Here is an 18,353-nt window from a genome sequence, read left to right on the forward strand (position 1 = left end):
GAAGATGGTCAAATGGCCGGTGTGCCTTATATATATAAAATTTCTCTAACACACCGTCCTGTCCTATTAATGTGACCGTCTGTCAAAAGTCTCAGTAACAACCTTTCCCAGCTCGAACGTACAGGAAGAGAGTCAGTGAGGGTCTGAAACTTTCTGACGGAGCTGTGGAGCCATGACGACTCCAGTCCCGTTCCAGTTGTGCTAGGTTTCTCGGTTCAGGATCCATCATGCAAACATCCCGATCGAGGGGGTCATACAAATCCTCGATTGGGGTTAAATAAGAGGTTTTTTGGGGTCAGGAGAGTACGGTAAACTCCTCCTGCTGCTCTTTAAAACATGCACGTCCACTACAAGCTGTGTGACACATTGCTTTGTCCTGCTGGTAGATGCAGTTGTGCCCAGGAGAAATCAAACTGCATGTAGGAGTGGACATGGCCCGCAGGAATAGAGCCATATTTGTGTTGATCCACTGTGACTTTAGGAAACGCGAGATCACCCAGGGAATGCCACGAAAACATACCCCCAGACCATAATGCTCTCTGCTCCTGCGTGGATCCATAGGACGATTGTTGCAGGACCATACACGCCAACGACCATCTGTCCAATGGAGCATAAAACGTGATTCATCTGGAAAGGCCACTTCTCACCATTCAGTAAATGTCCAGTTGTACAAATTCCAACCTTCGCTGCCGACGAGCAGCGGTCAGCATGGATGAACGAAGCCAATGCGGAGGCTCACACGCAGCAACGTTCGCTGGCCGGTTGTTGAGGGGACACTGTTGGTAGCCCCCTGGTTCATATGGGTGGTCATTTGCTGAACAGTTCCAAACACGTCTATTCGCCTGTGCACATCTCCGCAGTCGACGTTAATCCAGTTGATCTATGACCTGTGTTGCACCACAGTTGCCTTCACGACGGTTTCGTCATTTTTCCATGGAAGGTAAACTTTAACCACGGTGGCAGGCGAACAGTTCATAAACGTAGTCATTTAGAAAACACTTCCCTACTTGACACGAAAGTCAATGATCATGCTCTTTCGGACGTCAGATAACTTTGCGTCAACGGTTACACTGTTTTCCGCAACCCCTGACATGCTTAATATACCATCCACTGTTAGTGCTACCACCTTCCATCTGTGAGTGGCTGATGCTCGTTGTTGTCTAGCAAAGGCGATGCTCACATTAATGTGGCTGGACTTTATAATTTTCTATATATCCACGATCAATGAAGACAGTTGAAAATTCATAAGGGAATATTTCTGAACCATAAAGCAGGACAAATCTGACATTAATTTAGAGATTTTTAATTATAAATACGTTTGTACATTGTTGTAGATTTACATTAACTTATTTGACACGTCACGTGCATACGAGACACTCGCTGCTTGGAATGACACCAACTTGAAGTCAGGACAATTAGAAGAAGGGATGTCCATAAAATCCGTAGTAACCACCGTAGTAGGGGAAGCCTGCAAAATAAAAAGTGCAATTAGCTGTCATATTAAACACTGCAAAGAGTAACGCTGTTAGCCGATCCTTGCATCGGCGTACGAAACGCCGAACGTGTCACAAGTACCTTCTACACATTTACTTGGTATAATTATGTGGCTCAATCGCTATTCGTTACACAAGAGTCGTCAACATGTGGAAGCATAAAAATAATGACACTGTGAATGTTATTAACAACTGGTTTTACTCAGATTGGCTTGCTTTAAAGCTCTCAAGAAAATAAACTCATCTAGTATGCGAGTAACCAACAGTGAAGACGGTAGTGAACCGTAAACTCTTGATTTTAGTCAGGGTGAACCCAAGCGCCACAAACAAAGTTTTGGATAATCTTCAGGGATTTCCTCTGGGTATTTTGGTATGAGATATCCATGGTCGCCGGTGACTTGTTACGGAGCGATTAGTAATGATTTATTCGGCTTGTACCGTCTGCAACAGAATCGTGCCTAGTAGAACTCAATAGCGTTCAATCCAGTCTTCCGATTGATAAGAGGCTAGCGGCGTTAGCCGAGTAACCTTTGCTTCGACGAAACTACCGTTTCAACAGTAAAATCTCTGTAATATCGAATAATAACCGAAAAGTGCAACACAATTACACAGAGCAGTGCAACAACCCTCGGATGTAGAAGTGTTGTGCTGTGGCTATCGTCGCTGCGGAGACACACCAGCGCAGCATCTTCTTACCGGTCTTTCACTGCATTCAGTGAAACAATGCACGAGACGAATATGGGTCGCCTCTTGATCAGCAAATCCATCCGGACGGCTGTGTATCACTGCTAACGCAAAGGTAATACTGCTGCAGAAACGAAATCCCAGACAGAAGCTAGCAGTAATAAGTGCAGGTTTGAAGACGAAAATTGTAGGCATTACAGTCCTAAAAGCAAGTCAGTGAGTGAATGGAACAAGCTTATTTCCAATCAAGGCACGCAGTCTATATTGTCGAAGTTTCTACTGTTCTACAGACGGTTTCCATGCAATAGTTATACGAATATAAAGAAACGAAGCGAACTACAATTACTCTGTAGAGACACACCGGAATCAAGTCTACTCCATCCGAACAAGCCTCGGAAGGGCCAATAGCATCGAGCGACCACGGTGTCATCTTTACCCGATGGCGCGTCACTGGATGCGGATAGGGAGGGGCATGTGGTCAACAGATGTCTCTCCCGGCCGTTCTCATTTTTCGTGACCAGAGTAGCTGCTTCTCGAAGAAGTACCTCCTAAACTGGCCTTACAAGGGCTGAGTGCTCCCCAATTGCCAAAAGAGCTCGGCACACTAGTACGGTCACCCATCCAGGGGCTAGCCAAGCCCGACGGCGCTTGACGTCGGTTATCTGACCGAAACCGGTGTTACCAATGCTGCAAGGCCTTTCGGAAATCATAGTAACTTCTTATCAAAATACTCAGAAAATATCGCTGAAGAACTTTCGAAATTTTATCGTTTGTTTTACAGTTCATCCTATGTAATGATGAAAATGTGCACCGGAAAAACCCATGCAAGTCCAGCTAAAATTTGCCTTGAGAATTACAGCCTACTTTTGGGACACAGAAACCAGTAGCTTAACATATTTTCCATGAGCCTTGCATTGACGTTTTACGTAAGTACACATTTTAAGATATCTTTTCACTTATAAATGAATCATCCATTACACAAAAGATAGTAACGAGAGTTTCTAGTAGAGTGTACACATCTTACAGTTATTTTGGTACGCAATAGAAATATTTACCACTAACTATTTCCACCGTCTACATACAGAAAAATTTGGAGCAGAAAAATTATTTCTAGAGCGTTACACCATCTCCACCGAATTTTATCGTCTTCGCAACACTAACAGATAAACACTACCACCACCACCGCACGTTATCTCAAACCCTTGCGGCTGTCACATCCAGTACTCGACAATATCGCGTCCAATATATCCATAGGCGAACTCAGGAGTTTTTTTACTAGTATTAAAGAGATCGAAAAGTTAGTTTTTTGTGTGTCTTCTGCACAGTAGCACGACCATAATGAGCGTGTCATGTCGCCACTAAAGAGATTATTTGACCAGTGGTGCCTAGGACAATGCTGCAACAAGATTCCACGACCGGAAAAAACTAGGTTCTCCCTGTAAGTTAGTTTCTTGCCCCTTTCTGAGGGATAATTGGTTGAAATGTTTCCCTGACGTCTGTACTTCACACAAAATCGCTCAAAGTTGACGTGAGTGCATGTGAGTCCTTCTACATCCATCTGACGGAATAATCTATCATGTAGACCCATACAGTCATGCTTGATTCGAGTTCATTCGATTCCCTCAGTTGGCTAATGTTGACAGGAAAAATGTCAGTGAAGCTGGCTAATTACCCTCGTATCCATAGGTTGAGATCACGCTCAGATAATTCCGTGAAAAGACTTGTTATCGCGATTTCTGATTTCACTACAAAGAGATGCAATAAATATTGGTCAAGCCTTGTCGTTCCCACTCCTGCCTCCTTGAAACCATTGTTACACAGTCGGTCATGTTTCCTTGGCGCGATTGGTTAACACTGTGCTCCCAGGTGCTGCAGAGTTACTTTTTACCTTACGAACAAAATTTCGACTACCGAACCAGACGTCTGCTCGGAGTCTCTGCGACGAGCACACATTAACAGCAAACCTCGCAACACCTAGGTCGGTCGTCGAAAAAATGGGCATAAAATGATAACAACAACTCGACAGAGGCACAGCATTAATTAAAGCTACGTCATCTTTCGGGCATCAGTTATTAGAATTACCTCACTTAGACTATCATACTTCGTTGATTTACGGTTGGAATCTCTGCTACAGGGTTGGGATTACATATTTATGTGTCCACGGGCACATAAGTAGCATTTAGACGTTCTGCTGGGGATTCCGAGACTAGCACAACGTCCGACACCGCTCCCTAGTGTTCGTCAAAGCGTGGGCAGTGTTCAGTGCGACAGGTTCTGTTGCTGTTCTACGTCTCACTCGGATTTATGCATCACGTTTTCGTTATCGTTTGTTGATTTACACTAAGCAATGAGACCTCATACGTCTGCATGAATTTAAACGTAACGTGCCAGACAAGAGCAAAGTTACTTCGGTAAATTTTATTTTAATCCGTTTACGTAAGGTTTTTGTAGTTGCTATCACATCAACGTATTTGCTTTCTATTGGGTTAATAAGAACTCGAGTTGCGAATAATACGGTAAATCAATTCCAATTATTAGTCTCTTATCGATGTGACTATTACGAAACTGTTACGTGAAATATTCACTTTTATCGTTTTAGTAGTAGGAGAAGGAAGAGTTATGTTTAGGAATTACTGACTCATATGGCTTAAAAACTTGACTCTGTGTGTGTGCTTGCGTGTGTGGGTGTCTGTGTGATCACTTGTAATATACGGTTATGCGATCGTAGTGGCATTTACAGGAAATAGAAAGGAGAATATCACAAGATGTTGCTGCAATGTCCTAGGTTCAATCCTAAACACTGCACAACTTCATAAGATTGAGGTATGTGATATTGTTGCCACTCATGGATCCACTGGATGTTGATGACCGGCAGCTCCCTTCTTGCTGTTTGAAAGGAATTTTCAGTGTTTTGGCAACTGATATCGCTCTCACCGTTTCTTGTACTGCACGCTAATCCATATCAACATAAAGGTAACACAAAAGCGCAGACACACACATTACAGTCACCCAGTCGGTGTGTTTAATTTCCTGCGGAGCACCTTCTTAGTTTATTAACACACCGTCAAATCACCTGAGGTAGAATGTTGCCTATAAAAACTATTTGGGATCATGTTACTTCTCTCGATGATCGCTACCTGAGGTCGTAAAATACACAGTAGGAGGTGGCTCACATTTTGCTTGCTGTTAACTCTCGCTGAACTTACCGTATCCGTAACCGTATCCGTAACGGTAGGGAAAGCCGTATCCGTAACCATAGAAGCCAGGATACCCGTAGTAGCCGAAGCCGTACGAGCTGTCCGTCTGCAGGTCGCCCTTGGCTGCGGGGGCGGGAGCGGGGGCGGCGTACGCTACCGACACCAGCCACAGCACCGCCACGGCCAGCACCTGCAACAGGCAGGAGGAGTCATCATAACTGACACAAGAGAGTACACAAATGGATGGGCACAAGGAATTACAGATTCAAAAAACAAGACGAACATACATCAACAAAAGTTTTGCATCACGCATTTGTTCCGAAATTAATCGCGTAGCAAAACAAAAGCTGGCTGTCAGGCCTGCGTATACATTAATCTGCAATGAATGTGCCCAGATCACTATAAAAAAGAAGTATTAACAAAATCATCTGTTTACCTTTGGGCAAGGGTGAGGCGGAGGGGGGTGGGACGACGGGGGCTCTATAGCATTCCTGAGCAAAGTCAGTACGTGGTGGAGCTTCCCGTTGTTCGGATGGAGGCCTGAGTCCGTCTTAGCATACCACCGATGAGATCATCAAGTCACTCCTGGTCCAGATTGCCGCACTCTTCAATGGCTATTCTGCGTAAGTCGCACAGAGTATGTGATCATTGTCTGTGCCAAAAAACAACGTATTTAAATGGTTCTCACAAATGTTCGTTTGGGTTCATGTCCAAGGTACAGGTAAGGCACTCTGTTCTGGTGATCCTAGCACGCCGAAGGAACATGTACATGAGAACCGCATGTTGAGAACCGGAGTTATTATCTACCAAGATGAAATTTTACACAAAGTGTGTTGATGATGCAGCCACATTATTGGTAGCTTAGTCTCGTCTCTGTACCACAGAGCAATGAGATAATCCTCAACAGGCACGAGAATTGTACGGTGGCCCCATGAAGTTGCACCCCAGAACATTACTGCACTATCCGTTTGTTGAACATGCTGCACATAGTGTTGAAGTCTTTCGATATCACCTGATTGCCTCCAAACACGGTGTCTGCAGTTAGCAGACTGTAAACAGATCCAAGTTTCGTCCATAAACAACATCTGGCGCCATACGGGGGGGTCCATTTTGCATGGTTACTTGCCCATTTGTAACGGAGTCCATGGTATTGTGTACTGCTTGATGGTCATCATGATAGCAGCGCATTGAGAATCGCATATTAAATCGTCTGCTAACAGTTTGATACGATTCGTGACATTCTGCAGCTTCTTCGGATGCCGGCTTCAGTTCTTCAGCACTAAACCCAGTGTCCCGTATAGTCAAAAGTCGTATATATCGATAATCCGTATCGAATGTGGATGGTATGTGCGGTGTAAGTCCTCAACGTAGCCTGTCTGTTGGAACCGACTCCATGTCTGCACCACATCATTTTGACTCTGGGGCACACTTCTAGCAATACCCTTAGTTGACAAGTCCTCTGCGCGTAATATGATGACGCAGAGCCAGTTATTGGTTGCGATTGTCCGTCATCGCATGATGGATGTTCACTCTGCTGTTCCACAGACGCCTCTAATGCATGCCTACTGGTGCTTTTGTTTCAACTGAAGTGCTTCAGTCCATTCGAGAGCGGCGTTCTACAAGCATGTATAGCGTCACGGTATCTCAGTGTGTAAGTTTACAAACAACCCCAGGGGTGACTTTCCGATCTGTACAGAAACTGTGAAAACAGAAGCACACATGCACGACATATCAGGGTGATGCAGAATTTTTGTTGATGTGTGTAGAACGTTGGCAACGGTTCAGGAGGACGAAAAGCGCTACAGAGGAGAAAACAAAAACTATACGTTTTGGTAGATACAATATATAAACTCTCCAAAAATCGAATCGCTTGTTACTAAACAAAAAATTTACGGAGATCTGTGGTTCAGTAAGAATAATAATAAACTGAGTGATCAAAAGTCGCGATGAGGGTTCATTCACTTCAAGGTGTTCGAACGCCCGAATGTTGGGTATGGCCGGCCGAAGTGGCCGTGCGGTTAAAGGCGCTGCAGTCTGGAACCGCAAGACCGCTACGGTCGCAGGTTCGAATCCTGCCTCGGGCATGGATGTTTGTGATGTCCTTAGGTTAGTTCGGTTTAACTAGTTCTAAGTTCTAGGGGACTAATGACCTCAGCAGTTGAGTCCCATAGTGCTCAGAGCCATTTGAACCATTTTGTTGGGTATGGCTCGAATGTAGACAAGATATCCGAACAGCTTGTGTTACAGACAGGTGTTTAACAAACTAACAACCACGTCGCGAATTATCCGACATTGAACGTGAGATGATGTTATTGAAAAAGGTGTAAGGTTTTTAACACAAAAAATTCGGAGGCATTTGTCTTCATCAAGCCGTCGTTATACGCAGACAACTACCTACCACCTTCAAATGAATCTGTCACATTGCTAATAATGAATGATGTACAGAGCGGACACAAGCATAAGGATAAGGGCTGAATTAAGAAAGTTCATAACTGTTCTCTAAAACATACGTACAATGGGTCAGCGGATCTGAATCGGAAAAGAAGGAAGGCAGATTAGGGCTTAACGTCCCAACGGTGACGAAATTATTAGAGACAGAACGCAAACATCGACTGGAGAGCGATGAGAAAGGAAGTCAGCCGTGTCCTTTTCAAACTCGCCACCCCTACATTTACCTTAACAAGTTTAGTGAAATCACTTGATGAAAATCGTCTATGCATTTGCTTCATGACGGTACCGGTACAAAAGGTGATAAACCGGTAGTTGATACAACGTTTGTACCTTCCGGAATTGCATCGCTGATCACAGCGCAGTCTCAGTGTCTGAACCTAGTACGTCTGCCAAAGAAACACACGTAAAAAACACTTTGTGTGAAACTGATAACCATTTGAAGGCACCCGACGGAGATCTTTGGACTTCAGGTGTACCCTAGTGACAATCAGACTTAGGTGTTTGGAAAAATGAACATCTGACAAAAAAGATGTTAGCTCTATTAAAAAATCATGTAACGTAGTATGCCCGTGCCTACATCTTTCTGTAGGCTACTCTGTGGGAATGAACAAGAATCAGTAACCACCAGATGTTTGACTCTTGGTGTAATCTGGCTCTTCCGGAATATCTGGAGTACAGGTTAATTCCGTGTTCCTTGACTTCCTAAATGCCTTTTACACTGCTTCGCATCGCCATCTAATAAACAAAATATGTACTTAAGGAATATCGGAACGGGTGTAACATTAAATAAATAAATAAATAAATAAAAAGGAGAGAGAGAGAGAGAGAAAAAAAAAAACAAAAAATTGAGTCCTGAACATCTTGTGAAAAGAGAGACTTCGACAGAAGCGAAAGTAGTCTCCGGAACACCTCAAGAAAATGTGGTTGGCCCTTGCTGTTGACAATATTATAAACGGTATGTTAACAACGTTTTTAAATCTCAGAGGCTACTCGCATACGAATTTGTTGTGTAAAGGGAGGTCACGTGCTGTTAAAAGTTGCAGGATGACTTTAAGATGACCAGATCTTGATGAAAACAGTGGTAACTAACACTCAACACAATCACAACCCCCGTAAATGTAATTTCGTGCACGAAAACAGATGAAAATGCGAATACTACACGTGCACTAAAGTCAGTCACAACCAACAAACATATCTTGGAACATCTGTCTGAACCAATTTTAAACTGAGCGATCGTATAAATCTTGCCTTGTGAAGGTTGGAGTAAAGAAGAGACTGCTATAAGAATCCCAAAGATATGTGACTTATAGAACTCTCGTTCTACAGTTTGTTTATTATTATTCGACGTTTTGCTTCCACTACTAACTTTAATTAACGGACGTAAGAGAGAAGACTCATAAAGAATCTGCGCGGTTATTGACAGTTTCTTTATTCAGCGTTAGAATGTTATTGAAATGATTGAAAAATTGTGATGGGAAACAATGAAGAGCGATTACTGAGTTGCAACCACTTCACCAGAGACACACGAGGATTTGAGAAAAGCCAATGTCTCTTTCATTTCTGTTTGATTAAAATTTCCCAAGAAAGCAATCTATGTAGCCTTCCTGGATTACAACTACAAAACGCACATATTTTGAATGTTTATCATATAATGGAACGAAATGAATGCAGTTGGATTTAAAGGCGACAGTCTAATCTCTGCTCGGATTGGGCTCTACCTCATCTGTTGGATCTGTGTGATTCCGTTACTTCTTCGACACTCGTTGCTTACCTGACAACAGTGCAGGTTCTTTGGCGAACTAATGGATTTTCGCTGAAAGTTAACGCGACAAGTGCCCTAAAAAACTTTTGTGCAACAAATCCGTTGCGAAAGTCATACTGATTATAAAAAAGGTGTGGTCCCTGAATCGAGCCCTGTGGAACGCCAAACGTAACTTGTCCCAACTCAGAAGATATCATCATGAGAGCTACACGAGCTGTGTAACATGGTTCGTTGGTTGGTTGATTTGGGGGAGGGGAGCAAACAGTGACGTCATTGGTTCCATAGCATTAGGGAAGGATGGGAAGAAAATCGGCCGTGCGATTTCAAAGGAATCATGCCGGTATTTGTCTGAAGCAATTTAGGGAAATTAGCCTAAATCAGGATGGTCGGACGCGGATGTGTAACATGATCCGTTGCATCATATCTGTAGCATATGAAATGAACTACTGAACTCAAAATCGATAAACAAGGTGTTTCTCTAAAGGAAAGGTCCACTTTACACTGAGGAGACAAAAGTCAAAGGATACATCCAAATATCAAATTGGCATCCTTTTGCCCGGCGTAGCGCAGCACCTCGACGTGGTACGGACTCGAAAAGTCGTTGGAAGTCTCCTGCGGAAATACTGTGCATGCTGTCTCTTTAGCTGTCCGTAACTGCAGAAGTGTTGCCGGAGCAGGACTTCGTGTAGAAGTGACCTCTCGATTATGTCCTATAAATGGTCATTGGGATTCGCGTCGTACGATCTGGGTGGCCAAATAATTTGGTCGAATTGTCCAGAATATTTTCAAACAAATCGCGAACAGTTTTGGCCCAGTGACATATGAAATTGTCATTTATAAGAATTGCATCGTTTGGGACTATGAAGCCCACGAATGACTGCAAATGGTCTCAGAGCAGCTGAATATAATCATTTTCAGCCAATGATCACTTCAGTTAGAACAGAGGCACAGTCTATTTCGTGTAACACAGTCCGTAGCATTGTGCAGCCACCACCAGCTTGCACAGTGTCTCGTTGACAGCCTGGGTACATGGATTCGTGGGATCTGTGTCGGTCTCGAACCCTAACATCAGCTGTTACCGACTGAAACAGGGACTGATCTGACCACGTCGCGGTTTTCCAGTCGTCTAGGGTCCTACCGACACGGTGACGAGCCCAGAAAAGGTGCTGCAGGCGATGTCGTGCTGTTAGTAAAGGCAGTCGCGACGGTCGACTGTCCCACAGTCCATTAACACCAGATTTTGCCGCACTATCCAAACGGATACGTTCGCTGTATGTACGACTTGTGCGGTCGTTTCAAGCAGTACTGCGTGTGTGTTAGCACTGACAGCTACACGCAAACGTCGCTGCTCCCTGTCGTTAAATGAAGGCGCTCGGATACTGCGTTGTCCGTGGCGGGAGGTAATGCTGAAATTTCGTATCCTTGGCACGCTCTTGATACTGTGGATCTCTACATCTACATCTACATACGTCGCAATCCACCATACGGTGCGTGGCAGAGGGTACCTCATACCACAACTAGCATCTTCTCTCCCTGTTCCACTCCCAAACAGAACGAGGGAAAAATGACTGCCTATATGCCTCTGTACGTGCCCTAATCTCTCTTATCTTTGTGGCCTTTCCGCGAAATATAAGTTTGCGGCAGTAAAATTGTACTGCAGTCAGCCTCAAATGCTGGTTCTCTAAATTTACTCAGTAGCGATTCACGAAAAGAACGCCTCCTCTCCTCCAGAGACTCCCACACGAGTTCCTGAAGCATTTCCGCAACACTCGCGCGATGATCAAACCTACCAGTAACAAATCTAGCAGCCCGCCTCTGAATTGCTTCTATGTCCTCCCTGAGTCCGACCTGATAGGGATCCCAAACGCTCGAGCAGTACTCAAGAATAGGTCGTATTAGTGTTTTATAAGCGGTATCCTTTACAGATGAACCACATCTTCCCAAAAGACGATTGTCCGCCTTCCCCACAAATGCCATTACATGCTTGTCCCACTTCATATCGCTCTGCAATGTTACGCCCAAGTATTTAATCGACGTGACTGTGTGAAGCGGTACACTACTAATGGAGTATTCAAACATTACGGGATTCTTTTTCCTATTCATCTGCATTAATTTACATTTATCTATATTTAGAGTGAGCTGCCATTCCTTACACCAATCAAAAATCCTGTCCAAGTCCTCTTGTATCCTCCTACAGTCACTCAACGACAACACCTTCCCGTACACCACAGCATCACCAGCAAACAGCCGCAAATTCCTATCCACCCTATCCGAAAGATCATTTATGTAGATAGAAAAGGACAGCGGACTTACCACACTTCCCTGGGGCACTCCAGATGATACCCTCACCTCCGATGAACACTCACCACCGAGGACAACGTACTGGGTTCTATTACTTAAGAAGTCTCGGAGAAATAAATTCCCTAACTCTTTCCGAAATGGAATGTCCTCCTATCTCCAACAACCATTCCGTGTTCAAAGTCTGTTTGTCACCTGAGTACAAATGACAGCTCCGTCGATGCACTGCTCATTTACGCATTATGTACGCTGTAAATCCGCCGTCTGTATATGTGCATATTGCTAACCTATGACATTTGTCACCTCAGTATACTCCTATAATGATGAACTAGCTGTCACCTCACTTGTCAATAGGATGATCTTGTCCTTGAGGGTGTTCATTTTTTTTTTTTTTTCATTCCGGCAGTGTAGACGTTTCTCGAAGAAAAATTTCCACTTCACAAGACGCTCGCATATGTGTCAGTTACGCAGGGAGAGTATGTCGTAACTCAGTGTAACTTGAAAACCGTAAACTGTAAGTTTCTCCAAAATACTGCACATGAGGATGACACAAGTGATCATTGGACAGCCAGACAGTATCGTGTGTGTGTACTCACGGCGCGTCGGAGTGCGGCGACGACAGTAACCATGGCTGCGGGCAGCAGGTAGCAAGTAGCAGGTAGCTGGCAGGTCCGCGGCGTCCCGGCTGGCGTGTGGCTCCCGACAGAGGGCGGCCCGCTATATAGCCGCGCCGGCGGACCGGACAAGGACGCCGCAACGCGGTGGACGCCGCTGCCGGCGCCGGCCGCGTCCCTCCTCTCCTAATTACGGCGACGGCGTCCGTGTCCCCGTCACGCGCCTGTGGCCCTGCGGCTGTGGGTGTGGTGTGCCGTCACGCATTGTTCTACCGGGCCGGCGAACGGGGAGGAAGCCGCTTTGCATGCGTGCCGCCTCGGTTGCGCAGTCCGCTGACAGTGATATGGCCCGGCTCTGCAGATGACAGGCGGCGCTCGCTGCGATCCGGAGAAATCGCGAAGCAGGTGCACATGAATCTTGCGTGTGCGGCGGGACGTCGGCATGCTGAGGAAGACCTGTGACATCGGATCATAAGTATTCGGACAGCCCTACGTAAACGGTCCCGCCGGTGTATTGTGTCGTCAGTAGACGAGCGGTAGGAGCAGAATGGGTCTCTGATAAGAGCTCAGCGACTTTCAACTTGGACTAGTCGTTGGAAGTCATCTGACTAATCAAGACATCCAGGACTTTCCAACTCTTCTAAAGCTGCCGAGGTCGGTTACTGGTGATATGATTGTGAAGTGGAGCCGGCCGCTGTGGCCGAGCGGTTCTAGGCGCTGCAGTCTGGAAACGCGCGACTGCTACGGTCGCAGGTTCGAAACCTGCCTCGGTCATGGATGTGTGTGATGTGCTTAGGTTAGTTAGGTTTAAGTAGTTCTAAGTTCTACGGGGCTGATGACCTCAGACGTTAAGTCCAATAGAGCTCGGAAATCAGCTGGGGCCCGCATCTCGTGGTCGTGCGGTAGCGTTCTCGCTTCCCACGCCCGGGTTCCCGGGTTCGATTCCCGGCGGGGTCAGGGATTTTCTCTGCCTCGTGATGGCTGGGTGTTGTGTGCTGTCCTTAGGTTAGTTAGGTTTAAGTAGTTCTAAGTTCTAGGGGACTGATGACCATAGATGTTAAGTCCCATAGTGCTCAGAGCCATTTGAACCAAATCAGCTGTGAGAGTCACTTGTGAATTCTAAAGCGCAACCAGCAGTCCAGCTAGCACAATGTGCATAGGGAGGTACAAAGCCTGGGGTACAGTAGTTGCAAAAGGAGTGAAGGAAGATGGGTGTTCAACCTACCGTCGACAACGAGGGCATTCGAGGCAGAACACGAGATCACATTGGTTAAGTAAGGAGAAGCAAATTGGCCGCGCTCTTTCAAAGGGATGATACCAGCATTCCACTTAAGTGATTTAGAGAATGCAAAGCGGATTCGAACCGCAGTCCTCCCGAATTAGAGTCCAGTAAGCTAACCAGTGCGCACAACGGTCGAGCAGATCGTCATAAGGCACCCATTTCAGTAGTCAATGCTAAGCTGCCACTCAGTTGACAATTGTTGTTGTTGTCGTTGTCGTCATGTGACTAGGGCCTCCCCTCGAGCAGACCGTCCGCCGGGTGCAAGTCTTTCGATTTGACACCATTTCGGTGAATTGCACATCGATGGGGGTGAAATGATGATGATTACGACAACACAACAACCTGTCCCTGAGCGGAGAAAATCTCCGACCCAGCCGGGAATCGAACCCGGGCCCTTAGTATAGACATTCTGTCACAATAACCACTCTGCTATCAGGGGCCGACGGTGGACGACTGGAAGCGTTGGAGTGATGAATCACGCACCGTGCAGCAGTTTGGTGGGTGCGTTTGAGTTTGACGAATTTATGGCGAATGTTACCCGCCGTCATGTGTAGTGCGAAAAGTGATCGACGGAGAAGGTGGTGTTCCGTTACAGTACTGATTTTCGTCGTTTTTGCTTAAGAAAACACTAAATACAGAAAGACATTAACATATTTTACAGTATTGTGTACTGCGTACAGTAGTGGAACAGTCAGCAGACGGTGACTGTCAGCATGACAATGCACCCTCACATAAAGTAGCATCTGTGACGCTATTGTTTGTGGACAGCAACATTTCTGAAATACACTGTATGGCCCATAGTCTCGACCTGCACCCAATAAAAAGCCTTTGAGATGACTTAGAACGTCGACTTCCCTCTGGACCCCAAATCCCAACATCACTACCTTCTCTGGTTTCTGCTCTTGGCGAAGGATCGGAAGCTATTCCTCCAAAGACATTCAGCTGTCGCGTTTTAGAGGGAATCATGATTCTGTAATCTACGTATAGGGTTTGCCATACCCATAGTATATAGGTGGCGGAATGTCCATAATTGAGTATTATGACATAAGGTACTTGCAGCAGTACTGGACTCCAGCGACAGAAATGTGTTCATGAGTATGTGTAAACTTATGATTCGAGTGATTTAATTTGAGAGTTATTTGATTGCCATATTCCGGATTTAGAACCAAGAGCAGCTGCCAGCATGAGTAATTTGGAAGCATGTACAGTATTCCAGAATTCGATTCAAGAACAGCTGTCGTCTTGACTCATTTGGAAGTAGATACCCTCTGTGTAGTAAAGCAACTTGAGTCAAAGACAAGTTCTCTGGTCCTGAATGTATACTTCTTAGGTTCCAATCAGAGTACGCTGATGAAATATTTCAATTTATAGCAATCATACACAACTGTTCGCTCGACGAAACATCAGTGTCTAAAGCTGCGAAGGTCACACCAGTACACGAGAAAGGAAGTAAAAGTCGTCTGCTGATTTATCGATCCATACCATCAGCGTCAATTTGTAGTAGGATTTTGGAACATATACTCTCCTCGAAGATTATGAAACACTTCGAAGGTAAGGGTTTAATGACATATTCCCAGGATGGGAATCCACACGAAGTAATGAGTGCTAACAACAAGTGATATGAAAGTAATTCTGTATTGCTGTACCTCCAGAGGGCTGTTGACACACTTCCTCACAAGCGATTCTAACTGAACAGCGTGCTTATGGAGTAAGTCAGCTGTACAACGGGATTCGTGGTTTTCTGTCTGTAAGTTTTAATCAAAACAAATTGCAGAATGATTCAGACAAGATACCTGCAGGGTGTGAAAAGTGTCCGTTGACGTTGAACAATAAGACTCTTGAATTTTTACACATGAGCGTTCAACCAAACACATAGAGTTTAAAAACATGAAAAATTTAAATTAGAATTATGGAAAATTTTGCGAGGGAACTGAACCGAAGACTGCGTTGAATTGGCAGAACAGAAGGTGGAAAAAATATTCAAATATTTCTACCCACTCTAAGCTTCTCCGTTGTCTTCTGCAGTATTTCTACACAGTAGCATATCCTTGGCATATAGGATTGATAGCGGACATCGAAAAGGTACAAAAAAGGCAGCTCGTCTTGTATTATCACAAAATAGGGGAGAGGGTGACACGGACGTGATGAGCTGCTTGTAGGGGAGAAATGTATACTTAAGACTCTATTCGTAACGGCGATACTTGTTCACTAAATTGCTGTTACTAACCTTCTCCTCCGAATCCCAGTCTATTTCACTGACTATTGTTAATACAGTATTTGCAGCCGTTTTCCGCAATAGTTACTTCAGTTATGCATAATCGCATACATAAAAAATCCGCCTTTTGCAACTAAATATTTTTTTTTTTTTTTTTGCTTCTGCCAAATACACTTCGCCTATACATGCTGGACATCTTCAGTGATTTATAAAATAAAGAACATTACACAATTATACTTTTTGTTATTTTTAGTGATGCTTGGTGTATCATTTAAATCATCTACCTATTTACAAATAAGTGGTTGTGACTCTATACAATATCTTTCATTTTTATGTCATTTTCACGAAACCATGCGTTGCTCTGTGGGCACTAAGTGCACATACTACAGGTTTACAATTGATAAGTCATATTTAAAGGTTTCACTGCTTTCCAGTTGACACTGTACATAATCTTGTTCAAATTCTGTATGAGTTACTGTGAATTTTGCCACCACCAGAGAGTGAGAATAGGGTTGGGTATTGGACTGCGGCTGGAGGGAGGTTGGGTGATTCGGTACTGTGTGTGTGTGTGTGTGTGTGTGTTTACGGTAACTTATGAATCAGTGAGAACATTGTCCTTCTGCTGTTGATTTTCATGTCATTTAGCATATTTTTAATTTTACTTGTGGCGTTGTGCATGAAACATTCTTCCTACAGACAGAACATTCCCATTACCTTGTTGTTGTGGCATTAGAATGTCATACACTATGTGATCAAAAGGATCCGGACACCTGGCTGAAAGTGACTTACAAGTTGGTGGCGCCCTCCATTGGTAATGCTGGAATTCAGTATGGCGTTGGCCCACATTAGCCGTCGGCAGCTCGTGGTCGTGCGGTAGCGTTCTCGCTTCCCGCGCCCGGGTTCCCGGGTTCGATTCCCGGCGGGGTCATGGATTTTCTCTACCTCGTGATGACCGGGTGTTGTGTGATGTCCTTAGGTTAGTTAGGTTTAAGTAGTTCTAAGTTCTAGTTGACTGATGACCATAGATGTTAAGTCCCATAGTGCTCAGAGCCATTTGAACCACATTAGCCTTGATAACAACTTCCACTCTTCCAGGCATATGTTCAAACAGCTCTTCTTCACGGAGTGCTGCACTGAGGAGAGGTCTCAACGTGGGTTGGTGAGGCCTGGCACGAAGTCGGCGTTCCAGACTTTCCCCAAGGTGTTCTATAGGATTCAGGTCAGGGCTCTGTTCAGGCCAGCCCATTACAGGGATGTTATTGTCGTGTAACCACTCCGCCACAGGCCGTGCATTGTGAACAGGTGCTCGATCGTGTTGAAAGATGCAATCGCCATCCCCGAATTGCTCTTCAACAGTGGAAAGCAAGAACGCGCTTACAACATCAATGTAGGCCTGTGCTATGATAGTCACACGCAAAACAACAAGGGGTGCAAGCCCCTCCATGAAAAGCACGATCACACCATAACACACACTGTCTCCGAATTTTACTGTTGCCACTACACACGCTAGCAGATGACGTTCACCGGGTATTCGCCATACAAACACCCTGTCATCGGATCGCGACATTGTGCACTGCTATTCGTCACTCCACACAACATTTTTCCACTGTTCATCGTCCGATGTTTACACTCCTTACACCAAGCGAGGCGTCGTTTGGCATTTACCGGCGTGATATGTGGTTTATGAGCAGCCGCTCGACCATCAAATTCAAGTTTTCTCACTTTCCGACTAACTGTCATAGTACTTGCAGTGGATTCTGATGTAGTTTGGAATTCCTGTGTGATGGTCTGGATTGATATCTGCCTTTCCACATTACGACCCTCTTCAACTGTCAGAGGCCTCAGTGAGTCAAGAGACGAGGTCGGCGTGTACGCTTTTGTGCTGTACGTGTCCCTTCACGTTTCCACTTCACTGTCTCATCAGACATATGACACAGGTGACACACAATCACCTGACCACGTTCGGAGTCCATGAGTTCCGCGGAGCGCCCCATTCTGATGTCTCACGATATCTAATGGCTACTGAGGCCGCTAATATGGAGTACCTGGCGGTAGGTGGCAGAACAATGTACCTAATATGAAAAACGTATGTTTTTGGGGGTGTACAGATACTTTAGATCACATAGTGTATATATCTTTATCCCAGGATAATGATGATTTTATTTTATTAGATGTTTGTATAATCTAACAAATAAAAGATACACCAACCCAACCGTTCCGCAGCTCGTGGTCGTGCGGTAGCGTTCTCGCTTCCCACGCCCGGGTTCCCGGGTTCGATTCCCGGCGGGGTCAGGGATTTTCTCTGCCTCGTGATGACTGGGTGTTGTGTGATGTCCTTAAGTTAGTTAGGTTTAAGT

The 18,353-nt window shown here is 45.0% G+C and overlaps 1 protein-coding gene across 1 annotated transcript; it reads right to left on the reverse strand.

The window, feature by feature from the left end:
- Positions 1–1,287: 1,287 nt before the first annotated feature.
- On the reverse strand, positions 1,288–12,591 carry LOC126203772 (prisilkin-39-like). Its single transcript, XM_049938140.1, has 3 exons — positions 12,482–12,591; positions 5,384–5,564; positions 1,288–1,468 (listed from the first exon to the last, which is right to left on the reverse strand). The coding sequence occupies exons 1-3, from the start codon at positions 12,512–12,514 to the stop codon at positions 1,416–1,418; spliced, it is 267 nt and encodes an 88-aa protein (XP_049794097.1). The 5' UTR covers positions 12,515–12,591; the 3' UTR covers positions 1,288–1,415.
- Between the last annotated feature and the right edge of the window lie 5,762 nt (positions 12,592–18,353).

Source organism: Schistocerca nitens, chromosome 9 (genome assembly GCF_023898315.1).
Source record: "Schistocerca nitens isolate TAMUIC-IGC-003100 chromosome 9, iqSchNite1.1, whole genome shotgun sequence".
NCBI classification, from domain to species: Eukaryota; Metazoa; Arthropoda; class Insecta; order Orthoptera; family Acrididae; genus Schistocerca; species Schistocerca nitens.

Bases quoted from the DNA above. Each gene is read 5' to 3' on its own strand.
- LOC126203772 (XM_049938140.1), bottom strand. From the start codon at position 12,514: ATGGTTACTGTCGTCGCCGCACTCCGACGCGCC. The intron at 5,565-12,481 runs GTGAGTACACAC...TGCCTGTTGCAG, and splicing joins TCGCCGCACTCCGACGCGCC to GTGCTGGCCGTGGCGGTGCT. The intron at 1,469-5,383 runs GTAAGTTCAGCG...TTTATTTTGCAG, and splicing joins CGGATACGGTTACGGATACG to GCTTCCCCTACTACGGTGGT.